General features: G+C 49.9%; 1 protein-coding gene across 1 annotated transcript in view; it reads right to left on the reverse strand.

The window, feature by feature from the left end:
- Positions 1 to 621: 621 nt before the first annotated feature.
- LOC129528464 (immunoglobulin superfamily member 3-like) overlaps positions 622 to 25,093 on the reverse strand; it is a 39,446-nt gene continuing 14,974 nt past the window's right edge. Inside the window, 6 exon segments of the mRNA XM_063699380.1 lie at positions 622 to 718; positions 935 to 1,003; positions 2,948 to 3,017; positions 8,398 to 8,808; positions 19,535 to 19,939; positions 23,211 to 23,612. Coding sequence (XP_063555450.1) covers positions 673 to 718; positions 935 to 1,003; positions 2,948 to 3,017; positions 8,398 to 8,808; positions 19,535 to 19,939; positions 23,211 to 23,612 — 1,403 coding nt within the window. The 3' untranslated portion in view covers positions 622 to 672.

The following is a 25,093-nucleotide window of genomic DNA, read 5'->3' on the forward strand; positions in this document are numbered from 1 at the left end:
TGTGTCTCCTTCCTGCTTCCCAGAATACGTACAGGCTGTCAGGCCCCCAGACCTTTGCGCAGGCCATGCTCTCTGCCAGAAGCTCTGGGCCTCATCTCTGCCCTCCCAAATCCTCCCTGCTTATCTTCAGAGCCCATCCTGGTAAGAACCCCATCTCCAGCAGCGACCCTTCCTGGGAGCCCCCAGATTTCCTCACCCCTCTTTCTGCAGGGCCTTGCCTACCTCCTCACAGTGGCTGAGCCTCCACTGCTTAGGGAGAAGCTCCAGTAGGGATGGGCCTGGCCTGGTTTCTCCTGTGTCCCCCACCTCAGCTTAGAGCCTGGCACTGTCCAGGAGTCCTCTGAAGACCCTCCACCCCACCTGGAGCATGGGGTTTAGCTTCCATAGTGCCCACAATCAGAACACCCCACAGATTCACTGCCACGGGGACAGGACTTACCGTCCAGCAGCAGACGGGGACCCCAAGCCTTGCCTGGGGTGTTGGCCACAAAAGACAGGAGGATTTGGTGGAAACACCTGAGGAAATAACTGGGGTCTCCCTCACACTCTGCTGAAGCCTGCAGCCACAGGATCTTCTTCAGAGACTCTCTGATCAGGCAGCCTTCTTCTCCTGAAGGTCAAGGGAGGTTACCTGAAGCACGCGCAGCCCAGACCTTTCTGGGGGACTCCGTGTTACCTCCCTCTGCCTCTGGCTGGTTTCTCTGTCTCCAGTTGAACTCTGGAGGCAAAGAGGCTGTCAGTAACACATTTGTTTCCATGAATTCTCTCAGCACGTCTCCCAGGCACAGCTCAAAGAGGGTTTTGCATGGAGCAGGGCAGGTAGGGGACAGGGCATTCCTGCAGAAGCCCAGGATGTGCATGTGGTAAGCATGGCAAAGGGGGCTCAGGGGGCACTGCCAGCATGCCCTGCTCTGATGCTGGACTTGCCACTCACCTGCTGTGGGGCCTCAGGCAAATCACTGAACTGTCCAGCCTGGATGACGGCAGCACCTCACTTGCCTTGCTGCTGGGAGTTTTGTGAATAGAGTAGGTTAGACTGTGGGTAGGACTTGGTGAATGGTAGCTGTGATTATCATCATGGCTGCACTGGGGACACCCCCAGGAGGCCTGAGTGGCACAGGTCTCTTGCTCACTCTATGTCCCCTGTGGACTCCCTTCCAGGCTGTGCAGTGAGTGGCAGCAGTGACCCTTGGGAAGTCTCATGGATATGGCAGCAGGTGACAGGTGTGACAACAGGGAAGAGGGATGTGGTGACAGAGGTTGGAGTTCCCCTCTCCCACAGTCAGTTTCCCACAAAGGGAGGTGTCTGCCAGCAAGCCCCTCCAATGAGCCCCAAGCTGGGTTTCCCTCCACTCCACCCTGTCCCAGTGCAGAGCGTCTGACCTCAGAGGCAGACACACTATCCAAGAGGTGGTCTATGAATGGAGTCCCTGTGCCCTCCCCACACACAGGGAACATCCAGATGCCATCGTGGAAGTGTGGCCACCTCCCCAGGCTTGGTGGGCCTGGGGCCGATAGTGTGATACATTTGACCCCCTCCTAGCCCTGGATGCAGACACCAAGAGCAGAGAGACCTGGCAGTAGTCATGCAACAGCACACCACCCCACATCCCCAGCACAATCCAAAGCAGCCCCTCATCCCCACCGTGACCTACCACAGCGTGAATCCAGGTGCCACCTGTTTCTGACCTGAACTCCCTCACAGCTGCTGCCTGCACTCCCTCCCTCCAACATCGCCTGCCCTTCAGTCTTCCAGAAAGCTGCTAGAGGGCTCTGTCTGTCCAACTACAGAACAGGCCCTGCCTCCTCCTTGCCCCGTTGGACAGCTCACACCCTTCACCAGGCCTGACAGCGCTCTTGCCACTCCAACACCCTGGGTCCCAGCCGGGAGTCCGGGTCAGGATTAAGGGTCCCTGATAGAGACACCGATTCCTGGAGGTCCAAAGAGCCTCAGGAGCTGGGCCAGCAATATGCAGCATCTATTATGGACACAGAACATTCCCATCACATGGCCGGGTGCAGTGGCTCACGCCTATAATCCCAGCACTGTGGGAGGTAGAGGCAGGTGGATCACCTGAGGTGAAGAGTTGGAGACCAGCCTGGACAACATGGTGAAACCCCCATCTCCACTAAAAATACAAAAAGTTAGCCAGGCATGGTGGCAGGTGCCTGTAATCCCAGCTACTCAGGAGCTGAGGCAGGAGAATTGCTTGAACCCGGGAGGTGGAGGTTGCAGTGAGGCAAGATTGCACCACTGCACTGCAGCCTGGGCAACAAGAGGAAAACTCCGTCTCAAAAAAACAAAAGCAAAAAACAAAAACAAAAGGACATTTCCACCACAAGTCATGGGGCAGGGGCCTGGCCTGGTGAGTGACCCTGTCCTAGCATGACAGTCCCCTGCACCAAGGAAGCTACCCAGTCCCGTCCACTGGGCCGGGTCATGCTGAGTGCCCTGGAGGGCATGGCCTCATCTCTCCCAGGCTCAGGGTCATGAGCTGAGCCCCCGGTCAGGGTCCTGGGGTGGTCAAACCATGACCCAGCCTCCCCTGTCTGTTAATCTGTCTACCCAAAGGCCCAAGTAGGCACCTGGAGGAGCAGGGGGCACCCAGCCAGGCTTAGACTGCTGGGAAGAACTTGGAGGGGAGTAGGCAGTGCTGGGCCCTGTCCCTTCCTCCCAGGGCAGGTCAGCAAGGGAGGGTGGGCCCAGCCTCCCATAGGCAGATGTCCCCGGCTCGGAGGAAGACACCCTGCTGAGGTCCTGGGCTTCCATTTCCCATCCCTCCACCCTCAAAACTCACTGAAAGAATGTCCAAGCCCAGAGGCCTGGTTCTCACCCAAACAGTGTGAGAGCTGCACACACTAGGGGAAACTGAGGCTAGAAAGTAGGTCAGCTGCTATGGTTGGCCTCAAACCCAGAACCCCTTCCTTGTGACCCTGATGGGCTTACCTGAGGCCTGGGGACAGTGGGGGCCCAGGAGAGCAACTGTTCCTCAGAAGACAGTTCTGGGCTGCACCCGCTGGGGAGGAAGAGACAGACTTGTCTGCCTGGGAAAATCCCAGCCACAGAACTGGCTGGGCCCCCCCACTCTCCAGAGTGGCTCAGAGCCATGCCTGCGGCCCCCTGCAGCACTCCTCAGGGGGCCTCCGAATTGGGAGTGGGATCTGGGGGTGGCCACCTCCGAGGAGGAGCAGAGGCAGGGAAAGAGCAGGAGCGGCCAGAGGACCCATGAGCTTACCTAGTCCAAGAGACCAGCCAGGGGGTGCCCAGCAGCCCTGGTGGACAGTGGGAGGCATCCGCACAGGGTGCAGGACAGGCAGGCCTCTCACAGAGATCCAGCCTGGCTGGGAGGATGGGGAAGCTGACGTCACAGCAGCAAGGAGGCACACAGTGACTTGGCACGGTGACTCGGCCTGTCACCACATGACTAAAGTTCACGCAGCCCTGGCAGGGCCCTGGATGGCAGGTGCTATGAGCCGGGGAAAGGGTTTCCTTCCTTTCAGACTCAGTTCCCTCCAAAGGGCACTGTCTGCCCACGAGCCCCTCCAGTGAGCCCCAGGCTGGGTCCCTCTGGCTCTCCCTGTCCCTGTTCAGAACATCTGAACTCACAGCCAGTGTCCCAGAGATGGCTCTGGAGGTGGTGGAGTAGTGGTGCCCCTGGCACTAGACCAGAACCCAGACTAAGGGGCCTCACCACACGCTGCTGTCAATGCTAAAAGTGTGTTCCGGGAACATGGGCTGGGGCCCTGAGTGCAGACTGGTTCTGCTGCCCATCCAGAAACATTAGCACCCCAGGCCCAAGGAACCACCTGAACAGCCCAGAAAGGCAGGGCCCAGAGAGGGCCTGAGCTGGCCCAAGCTCACAGAGCCCAGCAGTGCAGACTTGGCCACCTGGTAACTGCCCCAAGTTACTGCATGTTTCTGACCAGCCCACCAAGAAGTCTGAGCCAGGAACAGCTGCGGACCCAGCCCAGGGGACTTTGGACAGTGCTGCCCATTCCCCTGTGGCCCTCATCTGCCAGGGATATGGGCCAGAGTCTCCCTGAGTCGTGGCTCCCTCCCCTGATCCTGGCCTGCTGTGTCTACAGTGCCGGAGAGCCCCTGCAGCCTCCACCTGAGGTCTATTTCGTGCCCATAACACCTACCCCACAATCATCCTTCCAGGCTGCCCCAAGCTGACAGAAGGGGACATGAAGGCTGACCCAATATTGCTTCCTGCCTGGGTCACATAGGCCTGTCCTGTCATCCACTGCTCTCAAACGGGCTCTGGACAGAACCCACCAGACACACAACTGTGAGATCCTCAATAGCCCTAGGATGGAGGTGCTATGACCAAGCCCTTTCTCAGGCTATTCCTCCCCCTGAAGATCAGGGTGACTGGGAAGATGACAGGGCAGGAACCAAGGCCCCATGACCTGTCCCTGAAGGCTAGACAGCCAACAGGAACATCAGGGGATTTGGCCCTGCTGAGTGGCTGCATTCCATGACAGTCAGCCGGGAGGGGTCTGAAGTGGAGAGCCACAGGGCTCTGTCCCCTGCCCTGCTCAGCAGTTTCCTCTCTGCCTGAGAGCATATAAGACATGCATGTTCTCACTCATAGGTTGGAATTGAACAATGAGAACACTTGGACACAGGAAGGGGAACATCACACACTGGGGCCTGTCGTGGGGTGAGGGGAAGGGGGAGGGATAGCATTAGGAGATATACCTAATGTAAATGACAAGTTAATGGGTGCAGCACACCAACATGGCACATGTATACATATATAACAAACCTGTACGTTGTGCACATGTACCCTAGAACTTAAAGTATAATTTTATATATAATACTATATATATTTATATATTATAATATATTATATAAATTACATAAATATAATAATTATATATATATATACACACATGTATATGACATACAGGATTCACAGCAGCAGGTGGGCAGGAAGAAAGTCTGAGTGGGTAAAGGATGGCCCAGATCCCTGCAGCTGACCCCAAAAGGAAAACCCTGGGCTGGGGAAAGTAGGGAGACAGAGCTGCCTTCAATAGGGCACAGCTGAAGCCTGGCAGCAGCTGAGGATTCCAGAGAGGGGAGACAGGAGGGGAGTCACTTTATCAAAGGACATGTTAATAGAGGTAGGGCCTACAGAATGAAGGAGGCTTTTCCTCACATGCTGAGTGTGTCACATTCTGTCCCAGTCAGCCCTCTACCCCCTGAATGCAGAGAGGGCACCTAGGGGGAAGTGGGTCCGGGGAAGCCATGTCACCTGAGGAAAGACTGCAGGGGCTGTCCTAGAAGTCTTCTCCAGACCCCACAGCTCTTGTCCTGGGCACATAAGGTAGTGAGTTCCCTGTCCCGAGAAATGTGCAAGCCTCACTCACCCGGAGACACTGACTCTGGTATCAATACCACCCACTTCCAACACACGTGCAAGCACGTGCACACACACACAACTGAGCCTCATCTAGGCTGAGCAGAGCAGCTTCCCAGGATGCAGCAGAGAGAGCAGTACGACGAAGAGGTAGACACGGCAGCCAGTCTGAGGTTTCCTGGTTAATCCTTCAACCCAGCTTGATGGCTTTGTCACCACAACCCCAGAGCCACAAAGGTGAAACCAGAGCACAGCCCCAACCCCATTCACAGGCAGGAAACTGAAGCTTAGACAAAAGGGATTTACCAAGGTCAGCTGGCTCCAGGAAGTCTGCAGACCTGCGGGTGAGCCCAGGACACACCCACCCCTTACCCTGCCAGCCCCCAGCCTGGAGTCGCTATCCCTGGATATCAGAATGTACAGATCTCTGGCTGCTTCCCCAGGACCGTCTACATCCCTGGACTGGATGCTTACTACCCAGATGTGGAGATGGAATCTGTCTCTCACAGTTTCCACCCTTGCGGCACAGAGTTGAGAATCAGAAGAAACACCCCTTCAGTAAGATTTAATAACCACTACCTGCTGGAAACCTGTAGAAAGAACTATATATATCCCTATATATATAGCTGAGAGGTGGCAGGTGCCCCCTGGAGTTGGGCAATGACCCCTCGCACAACCGGCCCTGCCCCACCCCAATCCACAGGCACAAACAGAACCCAGGAGCGAGGCAAGCATGGCCCAAGGACACAGGGTCCCCCAACCCCATCACAGCTCTGGCTCTACTCCAGAGCTGGCCCCCCACCCCCACTCAGGGCTGCCAGATCCTCCAGGGCCTGTTTGTTCATGCTGCACTCTTTCCTCTTAATTCCAAGAAGCCAGGGCTCTCTCAAGAGCTTCTTCGCACAAGTCAGGTGACTCCCCCCAGCCCTCCTTCACCCACCCGCATACCTCACTCAAACTCACGTAAACTCATCAGCCAAGAAACAGAGTCCCCCCCGCCAGCCCAGACCCAGTCGGATAAAGAACCCAGGGCTCTCCCCTTCTGTGGGATCCCTCTGCAGGATGCGCCCACACAAGTCTTGCCCCCTTCACCCCAAAGTGCAACTCACTCCCACGGCACGGGTACACAAACCGAGGCTCGGAGAGGAAGAGGAACTCCTCTAGAGTGCAGCAAGCATATGGCAGAGCTGAGAATGGGACTCAGGACTCCAGACACTCATGGGAGTGCCCTGACCTGAGCTTCCCCACCTATGATGTCCACCAGCTCAGAGAGGGTGAGTGGCGCCTCTGGGTCACACAGCACTGGGGCGCAACCAACTGCTCTCACTTCTGGGCTCACTCGACGCCCGGTCTGGTCGTCCAGCAGCACACTAAAACCAAGCTAAGATTCCCTGCTGTGACCCAGCTCCTCCTTCCCTCCCCCAGTGGACTGGGGGCGGGGCAGGGGGGAGGGGAGGCTTTAAAGGCACAGGAACTGCTGCAGGTGGGATGTGGGCTGGCTCCTGGTCCCATCCCTGGGGCTGTGTGATCTGGGATCGCTGCAGGCTGCAGGTCTCTCTGAGCCCGGTGGGGTCTCAAACCCTGAATGAGAGACCTGAACTCTGAAAGCCTCGGTGGGGCTGAATGAGGCTGGGTTTCAGCGGGAGGCAGATTAGACCAAAGGTTCCCTGGGAGATGGGGCCACAGAGCTGGGCTGCAGCCAGATGCCCATGTCAGGAGGAGCTGGAGATGTAAGCATCTGAGGCCCCACAAGGTCTGAGGAGCCTAGATCACTACTACAACCCCAAGGCAGGGGATGCTTCTCCTAACAGGCCCTCTCCCCAACTTTCAGGGCTATAGGCTGGGCTCTAGGAGCTGTTAATCCAAGGACCCTAGTCACCTGGACTGAACAGAGTCACATGATCCAGGAGGGTCCTTTCTCAACCCCCAGTTTCAGGGGTCTGAGCAGACAGGCTGACCGAGGACCCCAGGCAACGGAAGCAGGGGGATGAGGCCCATCCGTCCATCATGCCCTCACCTGCTCTGCCCCGTTCAATGAGATGAGATAGGGTGGGTGCCCCCACAGGGCTGGCAGGTCGAAGCCTCTAAGCCCTCAGATCAAGGTCCACACATGGTCTGCAGCCTGCCAGAATTGTCACTCTTAGCAAGGCTAAGAGTGGCAACACAGCACCCTCCATGGCCCATCAGGAAGGACAGGCAGAGACAACAACGAATTGTAGGGATGTGAGAATAAGGGATGGAGAGGCCCTTAAGGCTACACTATGTGAGAAGTTGAAAGAACTAGAGATTTTTAACAGAGAAGGGGCATACATTTCATGTATTTGAAAGGAAATGACGCAGACTTCTCTTTGTTTTTTCCATGGGCAGATCTCAAAAGGGAAATTACAGGAAAGTGAACTTTTCAACAATCAGAGCTGCCCAAAAGTGGAACTGAGGCTTGCAGAGTGAGTAGCTCTCCCTCCCTGGAAGCATTCTGGCAGAGGTTGAGTGCCACCTGTGAGGGAGAGGAATAAGGGCTACACCATGGGGTCGAGGAAGGGCCAGAGGAGGAATGATTCAGTTTGGAGACAGGAAAGGCTTGTCTGGGCTGGGCTGGGAGCTAAGGAAGAAGGGGGATGCAGATGCATAAGACCAGAAAATGCCTTCTAGGTAGGAACTCTGGGTGTGGAGCTGGTGTCAGCCCAAGATTCAGGGTGCAAACTGCAAACCCAGAAGAAGATTCAGGAGCTGCCATGAACCCTGCCTTGCCACATTTTGCTAACCACAGCTGCCCTGCTCCTTGGTGAAGATGCTATCCACAGAAGCAGGGTCAAGGATGCTTCCATGAGTCTGCCGTCAGCATCAGGACCCACTGCAGGTAAAATGGATGGGATTGCAGTGTGCTAGGGTGATGGTCTGTGTACCTGCACCCACACTCAGCATGCACCTTGCAGACAGTCTCTCCACACCAGCCCCACAGAGCCACACCCACCCCCAGGCAGTCTCTGCACTAAACCCACTGGCCCAGGACAGCCGTGCCCTGCGGCCTTACCTGGCTGTTTCACAGTGACTTCTGTGCGCCCAGAAACCTCCTCTGCCAGCTTGTACCAGGCGTAGTTGGGGCTCAGCAGCCACTCCTCCAAGTGGCAGTAGTAGCTGCCGCTGTCGCTGACCTTGGCTCTCTGGAAGGTGAGGCTGAACAGGCCCCCCGACACATGCCTCTCAAACTGGAGCCTGGCTCTCAGGCCCTCCTCCTCCGCGTAAGTACCGTATTCGAAGGCGGAGTTGTGGGTAGTCTTCAGGATAAGCTTGCCGTTGGCATCTGAGGGCTTGTGGACGTACCAGAGCACCGCAAAGTGGGAGTTCTGGCTGGTCTGAGACTTGACTGAGCAGTTCAGCTGAATGGGCTTGTTTTCCACCAGGGTGAGGGTCCTCTTCGATTTGCTCACCTGCAGCTTTGTCACTGCAAAGGAAAGGGGAACACAAGAATCACCACAGACTCCCAGAAACGTGGCCCATCCACCTTGAGGCTCTGAGTCAGTTTTCCTCCAGCACAGTTCCTGGGGGATTTAACACCGACTGGCTTCAGTGTGAGGAAGGCAGCACGGAGCCCAGGCCACCGCTAAATACCCTTCCCTGTCTCCTCCTTGCCATGTGCCTGGCTTAGGCCTTCACCATCTCTCCCCTATCCACTGCCTGCACAGCCCACCATCACAGGGCCTCTGAGGGTGATCCTGCTGAAGTACAAATCTAGCTATATCAGGTCTCTGCTTGAAAAGTTTAATGGCTCTGAACTACTTACGGGCTAGAGAGAAACAATTCTTTTTCACAGCACAAAGTCCCTTCAGGATCTGGCCTTCACCCAAGTGTCCTGACTCATCTCTCACGACTCACCCTCAGGCACCCTCCACAGGCGCACACCCCTGGTGCAGTTTCCCTGAGTGCTGGCCTTTGCCCTTGCTGTCCTCTCTGCCTGTCTCCTTCTGCCACCTCCCACCCTCACCCTTCTCTCCACTTATCCCTCATTCCCATCCCCCTGGGCTCCATACCCTTCCTCAGCACCCTCTATATATCTTTGGGCTGTGTGTCCTCACATCTCTCTCCCATATCCTAGATGGTGAGCTCCCGCAGGGCAGGGATCAAGCTCTTTCCACTCAATCAACCAGTATTTACGGAGTGCCCACTCAGTTTCCCACAGGATGCTAAGTGCTGGGGATGCCCTGAAGAGTAAGCCAGAGTCCCAGCCCTCATGGGGCGGAAGGCCTAGCGGACATTCTTATCGCTGCACCCCCAGAGCCTAGCACAACACCTGGGCCAGGAAAGCATTTGATCAGTGTTTGCTGAAATAGGTGAATGAGTGGGTGAGCGAATGAGAGCACATTGGAGAAACACGGCAACAGGTAATTAGAGGATGCTGCGGGGGCGGGGAGAGGCGGCTTCCTCTAGGGGAGTGAGAGAGAAGGCTGAGAAGACAGTAAACCACGGGACAAGGCAAAGCCAACTGCAATCCTCCCTTCTCCTCACTGTCCCGTTCCAAAAACAGACAAGAGGGCAGCCTGTGGAGCGCCTCCCCAGCAGCTAATTAATGACGATGTTCACCTTGCCAGTGGAAAGAAGCCAAGGTCTAATGAAATCCATCTTAGGAAGGTGATTTGAGATCTCACCCACCCTATCATCATTAACCTTGGCTCTGCATTCCCCCACCCATGCCTCTCATGCTACTAAAAATGAAAAAAAAAAAAAAAAAACAATTCTAAGTTCCTCTTAGGGAACTAATAGCACAAGCATTGTTTCACCTCCACCACTCTCTTGACACTTAGTTTTTCCGCCACAGGGACCAAACCACTTCCCAGCTGAGAAAGAAAGCAGGGGCAAGGTGCAGATTCCACCCAGGGACAGCAACCTAGGCCTCCTCCAACCGAGCTTGTGTGGAGGGCAGGGGCAGGGGCAGGGGCAGGGCAGGGATGCCTGGCCAGGCTCCAGCACTCTGCTGGTCAGACTCTTGTCTCTTTAGTCCAGCTCAACCCCAGGAACTGCATCCAGACCCAGGACCCAGCCCACTGGTCATGACCCTGGCCTGCCAGCTGGCTTAAGCTTGGTTTGGCAGCATCAAGGGTTGATTGAGTCCCATGCATCACAGAACCAAAACTTGTGAAAGCCACAGACTGCCACTTGGTCTCCCTGTAACACACAGACAAATGTTCTGAATGGATGGAAGGATTTAGCAAGCCAAGGTGTGGCAAAGTCCAATTCCCAATGCCATGACTGAGCAACACTGCGGAGCATCTCCCGGCGGTGAATCAGACATTCTCTCCAGGAAGACTTGTTGAATTCACAAACCCACAGACCTTCTCACGCCATCAAGAACACACCAGGCACCACTTAGAGAGAAATCCTGTGTGCCACGGCCCCACCCTCCCGGGTTCATCTTTTTTGTTAGCAAGTCCAATCTTCTGCCTTCTCCCTTCTTCAAATGCAGAAAGTCCTCTAGGGCACACTAGGAATCCAGGACAGGGTTTACCATTAAGCTCCCAAGCTCTGGAAGTTAGATTTGCATTCACTTGCCAGTCGACTTTTCAGATTGGATTCCTATAATACTTGAAACAACCGGCTCCCTTTTCATTCTTTTCCAACCCAATTCACCGCATGCAAATGATATCTATATCAGTGCAAATGACACCACCTGAATTATCTGGTACTTGGCCAAAAAAACTGGGTTGTTCAGCATGGAGTAGAATGAGGTTTAAAATGTATTATTAATTGGGACTGGATTCTTTTTGCAACTGTTACTAAAGAAACCTCAATTGCTACAGTAACTGCATATGTTAAACTGGAATCCTGTGAGTAAACTTCTATTCAGTCACATGGTCTGAGAACAAGAATTCAAGGAAGAGAAATGTTCCAAAACATTTCCATTTTTTTTCCTTCCCGTGTCAAAATATTGTGAAGTGTTGAGAAGCTTGAAAGAGAGGCATTTTTTAAATTTGGTGCATGTCTGACAGGTGGGCAAGGGGTCAGCTCCTATTCTATGCTCTGGATTTCCTCCCACATCTCCAGGGCAGGTAGGACCTTTCCTGAGGCACAGGGGAGACTGGAATCTCCACATATAGTTAGGGAGCCCTCCCATGTCCTGCCAGAGCCCTGCCCTGGGTGGTGTAGAGCTTGCGTGCACCACCTTCCTCCACAGAGCTAGGAGAGCCCTGCCCACTTAGAGACCACAGGTGTTTTCATCTGCAAAATAAGAACAATGTCTCTATCTCCATTAGGAGTTTTGTGCAGACTAAAAGCAATTGTCTATAAAAAGAGTTTAGCACAGAACCTGGTATATAACAAACACCCAGTGAATTTTAGCTATTTTCATTCCTTTTTGGTTTCTGTGCCTTGTCCCAAGTTCAAAGTTCAACACTTAGATTGGGAGTTGTCAAGCATAAGTGGTAATCTTCCTGCTCAAAGTGCTGTTCTCAGACCAGCAGCACTGGGAGCTTGTTAGAAATGCAGACTCTTAGGCCCCACCCCAGACCCAGTAAGTCAGAATCTGCACTTTAACAAGATCCCCAGGTGATTCACAAGTAGCTTCAAGCCTGAGAAACCCTGGACTTGGCGTGTGAGTGAACGGGCTTTGAGAGGCCATAAATGCAGACGTGAAAGAAAAGAGTGAGGCTTGGTTAACCCCCAACAGTGAATTGGCAGGAGGAAGAAAGAATCCAGCAAGAGACAGGAAGAGGGTCTGAGAGCTGTTCCTGCTCACGCCAGCAGCTGCCTTCACAGCAGCCCCCAGGGGCCAGGCCCTGCTTTGAGGGAGTGGCCCTTTCTTTCTGCAGCTGGAGAGTTTCCTTCCCAGGCTTGTGATTAAAACTTGGAAGATCTGTGTTTTGTATGGTAGGAGAGGCTGTTGCGTTTGTTACAAGCCAGGGTAGGGTGGTTTCAAGGTGAGACAACAGGAAGAGGGAAGAACTCCACAGCGGAGACCAGCAGCAGCTTTCTCAGCCAGCCTACCCTCCCTTCAGATTCCACTCTGTGCATGCTCTTCTCACTCAAAACTCATTTATTTCTTCAATAAAGGATTCCCTTATGCTCCACTATAGCTGTTACTGCTGCCTTACAACGAAGGTAATTTTTAAAGTCTTCTCTTTCTTACAAAATTCTAAGCATATGCAGGGCAGGGACTCTGACCCAATCATTGTTAAACTAATCAATGAATAGTTGAATAAATGTGGTTACTTTTTAAAAGGAGGGGCAATTCTGATTTTGATAGAAAAGAGAACATTTCAAAAGTTATGTGGCCTCTGAGCTAGGCCCTGAGAAACAAGTGGAGAAGGAGAGTGAAAGGGCACGCCAGAGAAAGGGGACAAGTGAAGAAAGATGACAACTACCCTGTGCACTCTATTCAAGGAGGAGCAAGTGCTCAGGTGTAGTGGATGAGGTTAGAAAGGTAAGCTTCAGCCACACTAGAAGGGGCCTGCAACTTGTACTTGATCCTGACCACCTGTGGCCCTCAGGGTGCATGCCATGGATCTGCAGATCAGCATCACCTGGGAATTTGCCAGCACCTGTTAAGTCAGAAAAACTGCGAGTAAGGCTCAGCAACCTGCAGGCTCATGAGCCCTCCAATTGATTCTGATGCACATTCAAGTTTGAGAAGCAACAGCTGTGCTGCTGAGGTGGTTGCCGGTAAGTCTGGAGAAAGCGGTTTCTGTGCAGTGGTGTGAGCAGCAGCCAGAGTGGCAGGTGCAAAGAGATGGGCACTGAGGGAGGAAGACACTGCTCTTTATTAAAGACAACAGACAGTAATGCTAGAGATAGAGGCGGCCAGTGTCTGCGGCAGGAGAGATGTTTCAAGTGGAGAGAAGCAAGTCAGATGAGAGACAAGGAAAGAATGCAGGGTGAGCTGCATGGGAAGCCAGTGGCACAGGCGCCTGCCAGTCAAACTGTTACTACCCCTGAGTCCCTCTGTCCTTAACACCCCTTGGCTCCCTGCTCTCTCCACATGACCATTCCCTATTTGGGCCCTCAATGATCTCCTTCTCAGGCTCTTATAATTGGCCTGCATATGACACTCCCTCCCTCTCGGCCTAGCCACAGCCAGGGGATTTCCCTAAATGGCAAATGGGGCATGCTACTGCCCACAGCTGCCCACCCCACAGTCCATGACAGCAGTTCTCAATAAGGCAGCTAATTGCAAGCAGGTCTCTGGTTGCCATATTGATTTGGGGAGGGGTATATATTCAATAGAATAAAGCCATTAAAGATGTAAAATCATATATGGGACAACTCCATGCAACAAAACTCTGCCTCGTGTCCTGTGTGACTTTCAAATGACATTCACGTCGGCAAAAATTATGCCTCTGAGCCTAGAACCTACTTTCACTTTACTATAATCACAATTATTTTATTTTGCATGGTTTTAATATATGCCAGGTCAGTCAAGAGAGGATTTTCCTTTGTTTTGTTCAGAATTGTAGCAAGAGTTACTCAGGACTTCAGAAACCCTGTCAGGATGGCAGTCCTGCTCATGGTGCCAAGTCTGATACGGTGACTGTTAGTGTGCATTTAGGGACAGCGTTGACTGTGACTGTGCCTCCTAGCATAGCTGTCCTGAGCATTTACACATTGAAACACATTATTTTACTATGAACTACTTTATAAAAAAAAAATACTTTCTTTATCCCACACTAGGACAGTATAGCAAATTTTAAAGATATGATTAGGAATGTTATATTGTATATGAATTTCATTTCTGGGTAAAGGGAATATTATAAATTATTACAAAAATGGAGTATATGATCTGGGTATGAGCTAAAGTCCTAATTTCTGAGTTTAGGATGTTCTTATTTATTTAGCAAACTTTCATCTGGTCCTATGTGCTCAGCACTATTCTAAGCACTTTATAGATATTAACTATTTGGTCCTCACCAATCCTATGAAATAAATATTATTCCCAATTTTATAAAGACACTTGCCCAAGGTCACACAGCTGGCTTAGTGGTAGAGCTGGGATTCAAACCGAGGCCGTCTGGTCTGTCCTTGCTTTTAGCTATTACATATGCCCACCCTCACCCCATGCTCCCATGTACAAAAGGGACTTCTTGATCCCTGCCAGCTTGCCTGGGGGTGAACCCCTCCCAGACCCCATGCTTTAGTCATCTCAAGATAAGCATGCTGCTCCCACCCTCCATGACTATCTTTATTCACACTCTTCTCTGAGCCTGAAATGCTCCACTCCTCCTTCCCAACCTCCCACCCTCACCCCTACCCCATTCCCTCCTCACGCCCCCTGCCCCCTGCCCCGTGTTCATGCCCTGTGCTGGCTCTGCCTCCACACCTGTAATGCTTTTCTGCTCTCCTCTGTCCCTAGGCCTCCTGCCTCCCACAGAGCCCGCAAGGCAGGAATGTGACACACCCATCTCAGCAGCCTCACCAGCATGGCAACCTGGCACTTAGTAGGTGCTCAATGCATGCAGAGAGACAGGGAGGGAGGGGCAAGGGGAAAGCAGCAAGAGTCTGCAGGTGGAAATAGCTAATGAAGGTTACCCAGATGTGCCCTACCCTGCCTTACCTGTCTGCAGGCAGGGCAGTGACCCTGGCTCGTTGATGCCAATAACAAGTGCCCCGGTGTTACCATGACAACAGGCCTGAGGCATCTGGGAGGGGCTGGGCTCTCATCTTAGGGCTCTTGCACTCATGCCCATTCTATCTTGGCACAGACAACAGGCAGAAGCCACCTGGGATGGAAGAAGGAGAACCCCAGACTCCCCTGAAAGAAGGCAGAGGCCAGTCCTCTGAGGGATGGGGCAGTCATCCCTCAGAATGTGAAAGGAGAGCCAGTGTTCACATGCTCTGGACTCATGGAAGTCAAAGAAAAGCCCTCTGCTATCCCAATCTGCCAGGTCAGCAATAAGAAATAGAAGAAAACCGATTTGGCAACATCCAGAGGGTATTAAATATTCATCCTGAGTGCCCATCAGTAAAATCCCAGCAGAATACACCCTCTGACAAGTCAGCTTTCCACCACTGGAGGCTGTCCTCATGGGAGCTTGTTTATGGCTTTGTCAATTTTAATAGCCAAACCAAGATATTGTCGTAAACATTTGAAAAATGAGTGCTGACATTTCCCTTACTGCTTCTGTATTTAGGGATGTGTAATTGGAGGGCGTTTTGAGCTAAAGAAAATCAGAATGAAGCAAGGCAATTATGCTTTACAATTAAAAGAGAAAACTGATTAAGAGCTAACAATCAAATATGTGAACTGGCTGAAAGTCTTGCCTAAGCACCCCTTGAGGGGTCACACTATGTGATCAATGGGGATCAGACGAAGCTAGATCAATGGCAATATGACAGTGATGGCATTCCTTGAAGATTCTGTTGGGGATGTGCATACGCAACAGGAAGCACACACAGGGCATGGTCAAATAACAGATCCACAAGTCAACTGTGCCATCCAACCAGAGATTCTGATGAATACTGATATGGGGGCAGGATCAGCAGGGACGAGTCTGGGGCACAGACCACAAAGAAGCTTGCTGTGATAAATGATATCACAGCAGTGGAAGGCTGATGGTAAATGGACCAGCATGAGTGAGTCAACAGTCCCTGGGTTCCTATTTGATTCTGATGGAATACGAATATTTAACACAATATTCTTTAAAACGGGGGTAGCAGGGGACACTTCTATGGAAGACACCAGAGCAGGGCTAAGAATCTATGTTTTGAGGGGCAATGTACGCAGGGAGAGCAAAAGAAGAGAGGATAGCGCTGGTATCCCCAGGTCTTAGAGCCACCTTGTGGCAGAAGCTGGAAGAATCAGGAGTTAAAAGAGGCACAAGATAAAACTTCTACACCATCAGCAAACTGTGTCTTGAGGAACCTCTACCAGTGTCTTATGACCCCAACTTCCAAAAAACAAATTTAAGGATTTGCTAAAGGGGATTAGGAAATCAGGAGTGGTTAACCAGAGAGAGGAAACTTTAAATACAAGCATACGGTACCAAAGAAGATTCCTGAGAAGAAAAGCACTTGTCTAGAACATATAATAATAAAATTAGGGACTTGGACTCTGGAGCCAAACTGCCTGTCTGGACTTGAATCCTGGCTCTGCCACTTACTATGGCACACTGGGCAATTTATGTAACTTCTGTGTCAGTGTCCTCATCTGTGAAGTTGGGTAAAACGGTCCCCCTCACAGCACTGCATGGATTAAGAAACAAGGAACTAAGTTATTATGTGTAAAGCATTCCCAGTGGTTTACAACAAATGCTCAGTGAATATCAGCTGCCACTGTTGTTACTACCAGTAACGCTAGTGCCAAAACTCCTCCACATCATCAATCTACAAGGAGATAATTCTTCGTAAAGGACAGCATTAACTGAATGCAGAAAGAAGAATCTCTGATTGCATAGCCTTTAAAAAGGTCAAAGTCTCCCTACCGCAATTACTTTTAAACAAGGCACACCTGGATTCAAATCCCAACTTCCCCCACTCACTAGGTGTTTAATTTGAGGAACTGAGAACCTCTCAGAGCCTCTGTTACTTCATTTATAAAATGGGAAAGCAATATGTTCCTCCCAGGGTTGCAGTGAAGATTAAGTGAGATAATATACACCAAGTGTCCAACAGTCTCCAGCACACAGTCAGCTCTCATGTATTTTTCCACTTCTATTTCCCCAAAATGAATGCACCAGCACCAAAGTATACAGGAAAGAGTAAAAACTCTTATGAAGCTCTCTGGAAAATATTAAGTGCTAAATGCATAAATATTTAATAAAGGAGAGACAGTAACACTTAAGGGGATGCACTCTCCTGGTGCCTCAGCTGCCCTCTGGTAGTCCTGCACGGCCTCAAGCACCCACCTTTGCTCTTCCTAGCCTCCAAAGGGCCATAAAAGTATATTACTGTGCACCTTTAAGTAGAGGCCTCATAACAGCCCAAGTACAGTGATACTCATAAGTCTCCTCTGCCAACCACTGTTCATTCTCATTTTATAGTGAAAACACAACAGAAACCAACTCGAGACACCCAAGACACAAAGACAACCTCAGAGCAGATCTGGGGTCTCCCAACCCTCCAGCTACTTTACCCAGGAGGCAATTATGGTATAAAGGAAAACGTTTGCTCTATGGAAGTCAGAGATACCTGGGCTCCAATCTCAGTTCAAATCTCAGTTTTGCCCCTTAACCAGCTGGCTTGCCTCCATCAAGATTCCTGACCACTTTGAGCCTTGGTTTCCTCATTAGCAAAATAGGGATACAAACACCTACATTATTAGGTTGTTGGATAAATTTAGAAAAGAAAACATGAGTAAAGCACTAAGCACAAACCTGGCATCCAAGAGGTACTTCATACATATTTTTCCCTGTCTGCCTTTAGTAACACCATAAATTAATCCAAATAATTAGAACCTTCAATGAACTCATTCTGTATTCTTCCCTTAGGCACTCCAGTCTTAGATTCCAAGTAGTACCAGAAACAGGCAAATACTAGGGATGGATTCAAAAACGCAATGTCAGACAAGGTCTTCAGGTCAGCATCTCCTCTACCTTCTACAGCTGCAGAACCATGTGATGGGCAATGCTGCTCAGAAAACTGACTTTGAGAGCCAGAGGGGACCAAAAAAGGTGCAATTACAATCCTAATGTCCCACTCAATAACGCAGGCAAGTGGGTACCTCGACATTTTCCACAACAAGGGTTCACATAAAATGGGGTCTCTGCTTAACCTTCCATTAACCTGAAAATCCACTTAAGTAAAACAGCCTCTTCTCTGAGCCTCTTGTCAGTCAAAGTTTAGGCTCTCGTTGGCCAAGGGAACAGTCTCATCATTTATACAACTCACTTGTTCCAAATCTGGTACAGAACAGAACTCTGTTATGGGGTTGGAAGAGGTGAAGGAGAAACCCAAAGGTTACCGTTATTTAACCTCATGTTGATGAAAACAACATTGTGGCCCCAACCATCTTTGCAAAGTCAGACCCTTGCCCTTGCCTGCACAGGTATCTGTTCTAGCCGAGGCATAGGCTGGGTGAGGGAAGGAACACAGGAGCCTACCGCCTGGGCTCCACCCTCCACCAGCTTCTAACCTGGCAGGAGACAAGGACAGATGGAGGAAAACCATAAGAGCTGCATGTACTTAACTCCTCCCGCATGTCAGCGGAAGAGCCTGATGAAGGCGAGAGTGTTTGCAGAAAGCCCTACTGACTAATGCTCCCCAAATTAATGCATCCTGATGATCTGCTTTGAGACAGACTCAGCCTCCATAGAGAAAGGAGCTCAAATTCAGGGCCCATACAACTGGACAGGGCCTGGGTGCAGGCAACATTGTGGGAGAAAGACAACCGGGGTTCAAATCCTGGCTCCACCATTCACTAGGTACATGACCTTAAGCTAGTCACTTAAATCTTTCCTGGGGTTGTTGTGCAATTCTAATAGAATAACTGACCTTCAGCACCTCATGCAAAGAAGATGCTCAATAGGTGCCTATTACCCTCCCTCTTTACTCAGAATTTCCTTGTCTATGAACAGGAGACAATGATATCACTTCCACATAATTGTATGAGGATTACAGGAGATGAGGTTAAGTAAAGAAAAGGGCTTTCTTTAAAACAATTGGCCTGTGCATTTCACAAATGTCCATGTCTACAGACACACACATACACACACACACACACACACACGCAAACAAACAGGTTAGGGAATTGTTCTAGATTAAAGGAGTCTAAAGAGACAGGATAACAAATGTGATGTGTGATCCCTGGTTGGATCCTAATCTGAAAGGGAAAAATAAAGGGCATGATTGGGACAACTGGGGAAATGTAGGTGATAGGACTACACTAACGTAAAACCCCAAGGGTGTGATAATGGTGCAGTGGGTGGGTAGGTTCTTAGGAGTTACATGCTGAAGTACTTAGGGGGAAGTGTCCCAATGTCCACAGCTTTGCCTCCAATGGCTCAAAAACAACAACAAACGTACACACAGAGGAAGAAAACAAATGCCGTCAGACAACAACTGGCTATCAAGGAAAGGAAATACAAGTGTCCACTGCATGATTCTTAAAACTTCCTATTGATTTGCAATGTCTCTAAATGAAGAGCTGGGAAAGGGGGAAGTGATGCTAAGGGCTCCATGCACACTTTTCTTTTTCCCTCACGTCTGCTCAGGCAGCATGGGCACATAGCCCACAGGTCCTCAGCACTCACCTGGCTGCAGCAGCCTGATCACCAGCAGGCTGGAGGTCCTCTCCGCCAGTTGTGTCCCGGTGTTGTTGTAGTTCTTCCGCCACAGCTCTGCCACACACTGGTACTTGCCTGCTTCCATGTCACTGGCTCGGCTGATGCTTAGGCGGACGTTGTTGCTGGACTCAGCCTTCTCGGTGGCAGTTCGGGTTCGGAAGCTGGAGGACCTGTCCCCCCACTGGACCCCTCCATCCCGGGTGAAGGTCACCAAGTCATGGAACTCCACCGTGCCCACCGGCTGGAACCGCCATGTCACTGACACGGGGACCTGGGCAGGGTAGTGGGGTTTGATGATACACAGCAAGTCAAAGGAGTCGCTGTAGGTCACCCCCGGTGTCCGGGAGATGGCTGTGACTGCAAAGCCCATTTCTGGAGAGAAAGCAGAGAGATTCAACCAGAGTAGGCATGTGGCTTTCTCAGGGGAGTATGACATCAGCAATGGGGCAGCTGGCAAAGCAAGCAGTGTGGAGCAGAGGCTCTCGGGGCCCCTTTTGAGTTCTCAGGCTAGTGTTGCTTTTAGTATCCTGTTGAGGCCCAGTCCAAGAGTTTCCAAGACTCCAAAGAAAGGCCCACCACAATTCCCCCTGAACAGCACTAGCCTAACCCTTCCCAATGAGATCCTCGTGCATTTGCTCCTCCCCTGGAATTAGACATCACAATCCTCTCAGGGACTGATTGCATGTAGGCAGGGTTGCTCCTAGAAATCTTGAGATTCCATGAGAAAACAGGAAAAGAAAACCCCAAAGCCAATTTCCTCCATTGCACAGGAGGAAAACAACCACACAGCCCCAACACCTCTTTTCCTGGTCCCTTAGTGAACTGGTGCCGAGAAGGGAAGCAGATGGAGTCGGCCTCCAGTCCCTTTCTCACGTCCCTCATGAAATCCAAGAACAGAGCAGGTGGGGACCTCCAGTGGGGTGGGACAATTGTCCTAAATGCAGGGTTCTGCAGTCTCAGTGGCTGTGGGTCTCTCAATATTCCTTATTGAATGGGCAGCACTGCTAAGCTCTAATACTGACTCCTCAATATGAGTACCTCAGAGTTCCTTCAGCCTGGAAATACTGTTTAATATTCATACATTGATCACAATCATAAAGCTAACAGTAGCCAATATTTATTGAGCACTATCTAGGTGCAAGCATGGTGCCAACTGCTTTGCTCTCATCATGCTCCACTGAATCCCCAAAACAACCTTGTAGAACAGGCAGGCTTGTCATCTCTTCCTGCAGATGTAGAAACTGATGCAGAGAGAGGTTAGATAAATTGCCCAATATCAAGCATTTGGTAAGTCAATGACAGAGTTAGTCTCCAACCACATGTAACTGATTCCAGGGGCCTTTTTAGGTTACTTTAGCCATGGAAAGCATAACACGGTGGTTAAAGGTCCAGACTCTGGAGCCAGCAGCCAAGCCTTTGATACTTCCCAGCTAAGTGACATTAAAGTTACTTAACTTCTCTCTGCCTCTGTTTTCCAATCTGTAAAATGAGTCTCTGTGAAGATTAAATAAATCAGTGTTTATAAATATTACAAATAGTACCTGGCACATGAGATATACTATATTTTGTTAAATATTTTGTTAAAAAATGAAATAGAAATTTAAAAAAAGGTACTTTAAACACTGTAATGTGAAAGACTGGACACAGGATGAATCTTTTGGCTTTCTATGGAGAGGTTAAGTTGGCAAATAGGTAGGTACAATTTGCTGAAAACTCTGGACCTTTGATTTGGATTTCATGGGCTATCTCTATATACCCTTTAAAAAAGTTTATGACACGGAGGCCCATCCTTAAACATGAAGCATCTCTGACAGTCACTGTGCATCTGTGTGTAGTAGGTGTTGCATGAGGGTTGTGTAGGACAGAACCTCAGGGACAGGACCCACACCAGGTGCTCCTGGCCTCACACCTGAAGGGGAGAGAGCTTCCCCAAGCAAATGACTTTGTCTAGTCCTGACACAGACACATGCCACAGTCACAGAGCACCCAAGCTGCTCTAACTGAACAGCCATAATGGCCCATTGTACATTTGGGACCCGCATCTAATTATACTGATATGAAAATTCATGTGTGTCATTGTTAACTTTAGACTGAAAAGACAACCTCAATTAGTCTAGAGTGCCCTCCCATTCTTCCTTGTTCAGTCCTTTGGGCCACCTGATTATGGCTGTAACCATAGGTATCTCAGTGGTGGAGATCAGGTGAACAGTGCTGGCCTCCAGATCACAGGGCAGAGCCCCTCAGTGCCCCTGGCTGTGAGAACCACCAGACATATGGTGAGTAAGAAAAAACTCAGGGGATAACCTGATACCATAAATTACTTCTAGAGAAACAATCCTCACTAACTCTAATCACTCATTGGACATTCCTAACCTTCCAGGATGGTTAAAAAAAAAAAAACAGTACTGGACATCCAAAAGTTGTCCCCCAAGTTCCATCTCACTGGGTCCACATAGTTGCTGAGTATGGACACAGGAACTGAGCTGATCAGGAAACGCAATCACTGGAGGAAGTTTCTAAGACAGAAATCTGAGCCATATAATTACTGCAAAAAGCAGGTCAATCTTTAGGATTAAGCTTTAGAAAACAAATGTAATTCTAATCTCAGAGGGGTAAGAAAATGGAGGACTCTGTCAAGGACAAAAACCACTCGGGGCTGCCGTCTTTACTGGAAGTATCCAAAAGCACCACCATCCCGACCTGCAAGGAAGGTGGTGACACAGTCCCAGGGAGTGGGACATAAAGTTGCTGAGGACAACCGATGTCTCCTGATAAACAGGAAGACCTGACATAACAAATTTCTTTCCCAGCAAAGTCACAGACTGGTCATTTAAAATCTAATATACTGATTATATCCAGGCAGATAAATGTTGATAGAAGCCTCTTTACCCCAGTGAGAAGCAAATCTAATCTTCCTTGGTTTTAGCAAATCTCAAGGCATCTTTTCATTCCATGCTAATGAGGGAATAGCTTTGTTAGGTATGGGCCCCATCAGGTAGTAGAAACTTCTAGCCTTAGGCAAAGTATTTAATGTGTCTCAGTCTCAGTTTCCTCCATAAAATGAAAGTGTCTGTCACTTGGCTAGGTGGGGATTCAATGGGACAACTAAGCTTAAGTGTTAAGGATTAGCCAGGAACATAGTAAATGCTAAATAAATGACAACAGATAATTTTATACCCTTCTCTGCTCTCTTTCAGGAAGGCTGACCCCTGAGCAGCAGGGCAGGAAAGACATGCCACACAGTGCTCAGCCACTGTGCTCTCTTTAAGGTCAGGCTGGCAGTGGCCATGCTCCTCCACCTGGGGCCACCACTATGGCTGGGTGGCTTCACTAACCTGGATGGAGTTCTGATAACATCACTCTCTCCCAGCCAGATGAGGAGTAGTCACAGCTTCCAGCTATTGCTATCCCTCAGGAGCCCCATCATCCACTGTGGGTCCCTTAGTCCCTGCTAGCACTATCTTAATTAATTAAACCCTTATAAGAAACAAAATAGATATAAAGGAAAGTACTTCAAACTGTATAGGTAAAAGACTGGCCATAGTTTCCTGCTAGAACTCTGACAGACAAAAGTCATGATAAGGTGTTTGACACTGAAGCTGTCTCCATGCCAGACCCACTGCCAGTCCCACCGCTCACTCACCAAGAGCTATGATGGAGATGGGAGTGCTGGCCCCACGCTCCCCAACAATCTGCTACTCGCCATCCACCACCCGCACCCATTCAGTCACATGGCATTCATACTGGCCCTCGTCCTCCTTCCTGCTGTTGAAGATGCCCAGGCTGAATGAGTTGGGCTGCACCTGCTCCATCTGGACGCTCCCAAAGCTGCTGCGCTCCCAGTAGGACGAGCCTGGCTGCACGGTGCCATCCCGGTCTAGCCACATGATATTGCTGCGGCGGTTCTGCCTGTCCACAAGCTGCCAGATGACAGAGAAGCGACCCTGCAGCCTGCCTGCCATGCGGACGCTACAGGAGAAGCGCAGGTCCTCGCCCTCAAGGATGACGCTGGCATTGCTGGCCACCTCCACGGAGATGCTGCTCTCTAGGAAGAGGGAGAGAGAAACACCCTGGAGGCTTTATGGTCTCCACAGCACCCTCCCCACAGAGGAAACAGGAGGAGGGGTGCAAATGGAATCATATTCAGGTACGGTGAGCCTCAGAGGGTCAAAAACTCTCTGACACTAGCTGATGTAAGCCCTGGCTGGTTCTGGGCATTGCTCCCTGTGGTTTTAGATCTGATAATCTAGGATGTTCTTTGCTGTGTGCAGAGAACTGTGATAACGAGGTTCTAAGACCTGAGCCTGAATAAGAACCTAAGAAATACAACATAGTGGCATGATGATTAGGGCATAAAACAATTTATTGGGTAATCTATTCAGCTGGAGTTCAGGGTTTTTCAAGTTGAATTTTCAGCAAGAAGAGTAACTCCAAAATCCTACTTCACTTCCCTCTTCCTACCATTCGATACTACAGCAGTCAAATAAAAGCTGAACATCCATAATGTGTCATTTGAGTCCTTCAGGACAATTTAGGAAATACGAAAAAAAAAACTGACAGTAAGTATTTGGATGATAACGTGTGCTTAAGTGTGGGTAATAAGGGAGCACAGATGGTCTAGTTTCGCAGAGTGCATGAGGAGCAGGCTTTCATTCTTTCATTAACACACAGGAAGAAAACAAAGCCAGCAGCTCGTCATCCACCACTCTCCCGCCTGTCCAGTCAGCCCTGGGGCTCCTTTGCTCTCTTTCTAGAAACATTCGGCCAATCAAAAGTTTGGGATAAGGATTCCACTCCCTTCTCTGTCTCATCTAGCCTCTGCTGCTCACTTAACTATCTGAATTCACTCAATCAAATTATTTAAACTCGACATGCCTCAGCCTCTTCTTCTGTAAGACAGGTAGAGAGCCACCTTTAATTGTAGAATTCTTTAAATATTAAAAAGTAAATGAGATGATGCGTATAGATTCACCTAACACATAGTAGGTTTTCAAAAACTGGTCATCATGATCATGATTAATTTTACTATTCCACATAACTCTTTGTTTTTATAAACATCACAGATAGCCTAATATGTTTTAATTATGCCTGTAGTATTTTGTATAATTATCTATATTGAGTTCAGAAGGTCTGTAAGTATTAAAGAACACAAAGTAACTAATTTGGCTCCAATTTTGGGGTACCACCCACATTAAATACATGCAATAATTTAAACCAATTAATTAAATCAAATCCCAGATTTTAAGAGGCACACCCAATTACCAAGAGAAAACACACACGTACACATAACAATGCATTTGAATCAAATCTTTTCTCTCCTTTATTTCCCCAACAAGCAGAAACAAAGACGAGCACTGAGCCTCAAAATGTAGCTCTTATTATAGTGAGGATGCCTGCTAGCCATTCTGGATGTGCTTGTTTTATGTGAAAAATAAAAGGTCTGGATGGGGCAGGGAATAGCAATTTTCCCAGGAGGGCAACCTCCCCCAGGAGTCATACCAGGATGATTCATACAGATAATCAGGC

This window comes from Gorilla gorilla, chromosome 17, assembly GCF_029281585.2.
Source record: "Gorilla gorilla gorilla isolate KB3781 chromosome 17, NHGRI_mGorGor1-v2.1_pri, whole genome shotgun sequence".
NCBI classification, from domain to species: Eukaryota; Metazoa; Chordata; class Mammalia; order Primates; family Hominidae; genus Gorilla; species Gorilla gorilla.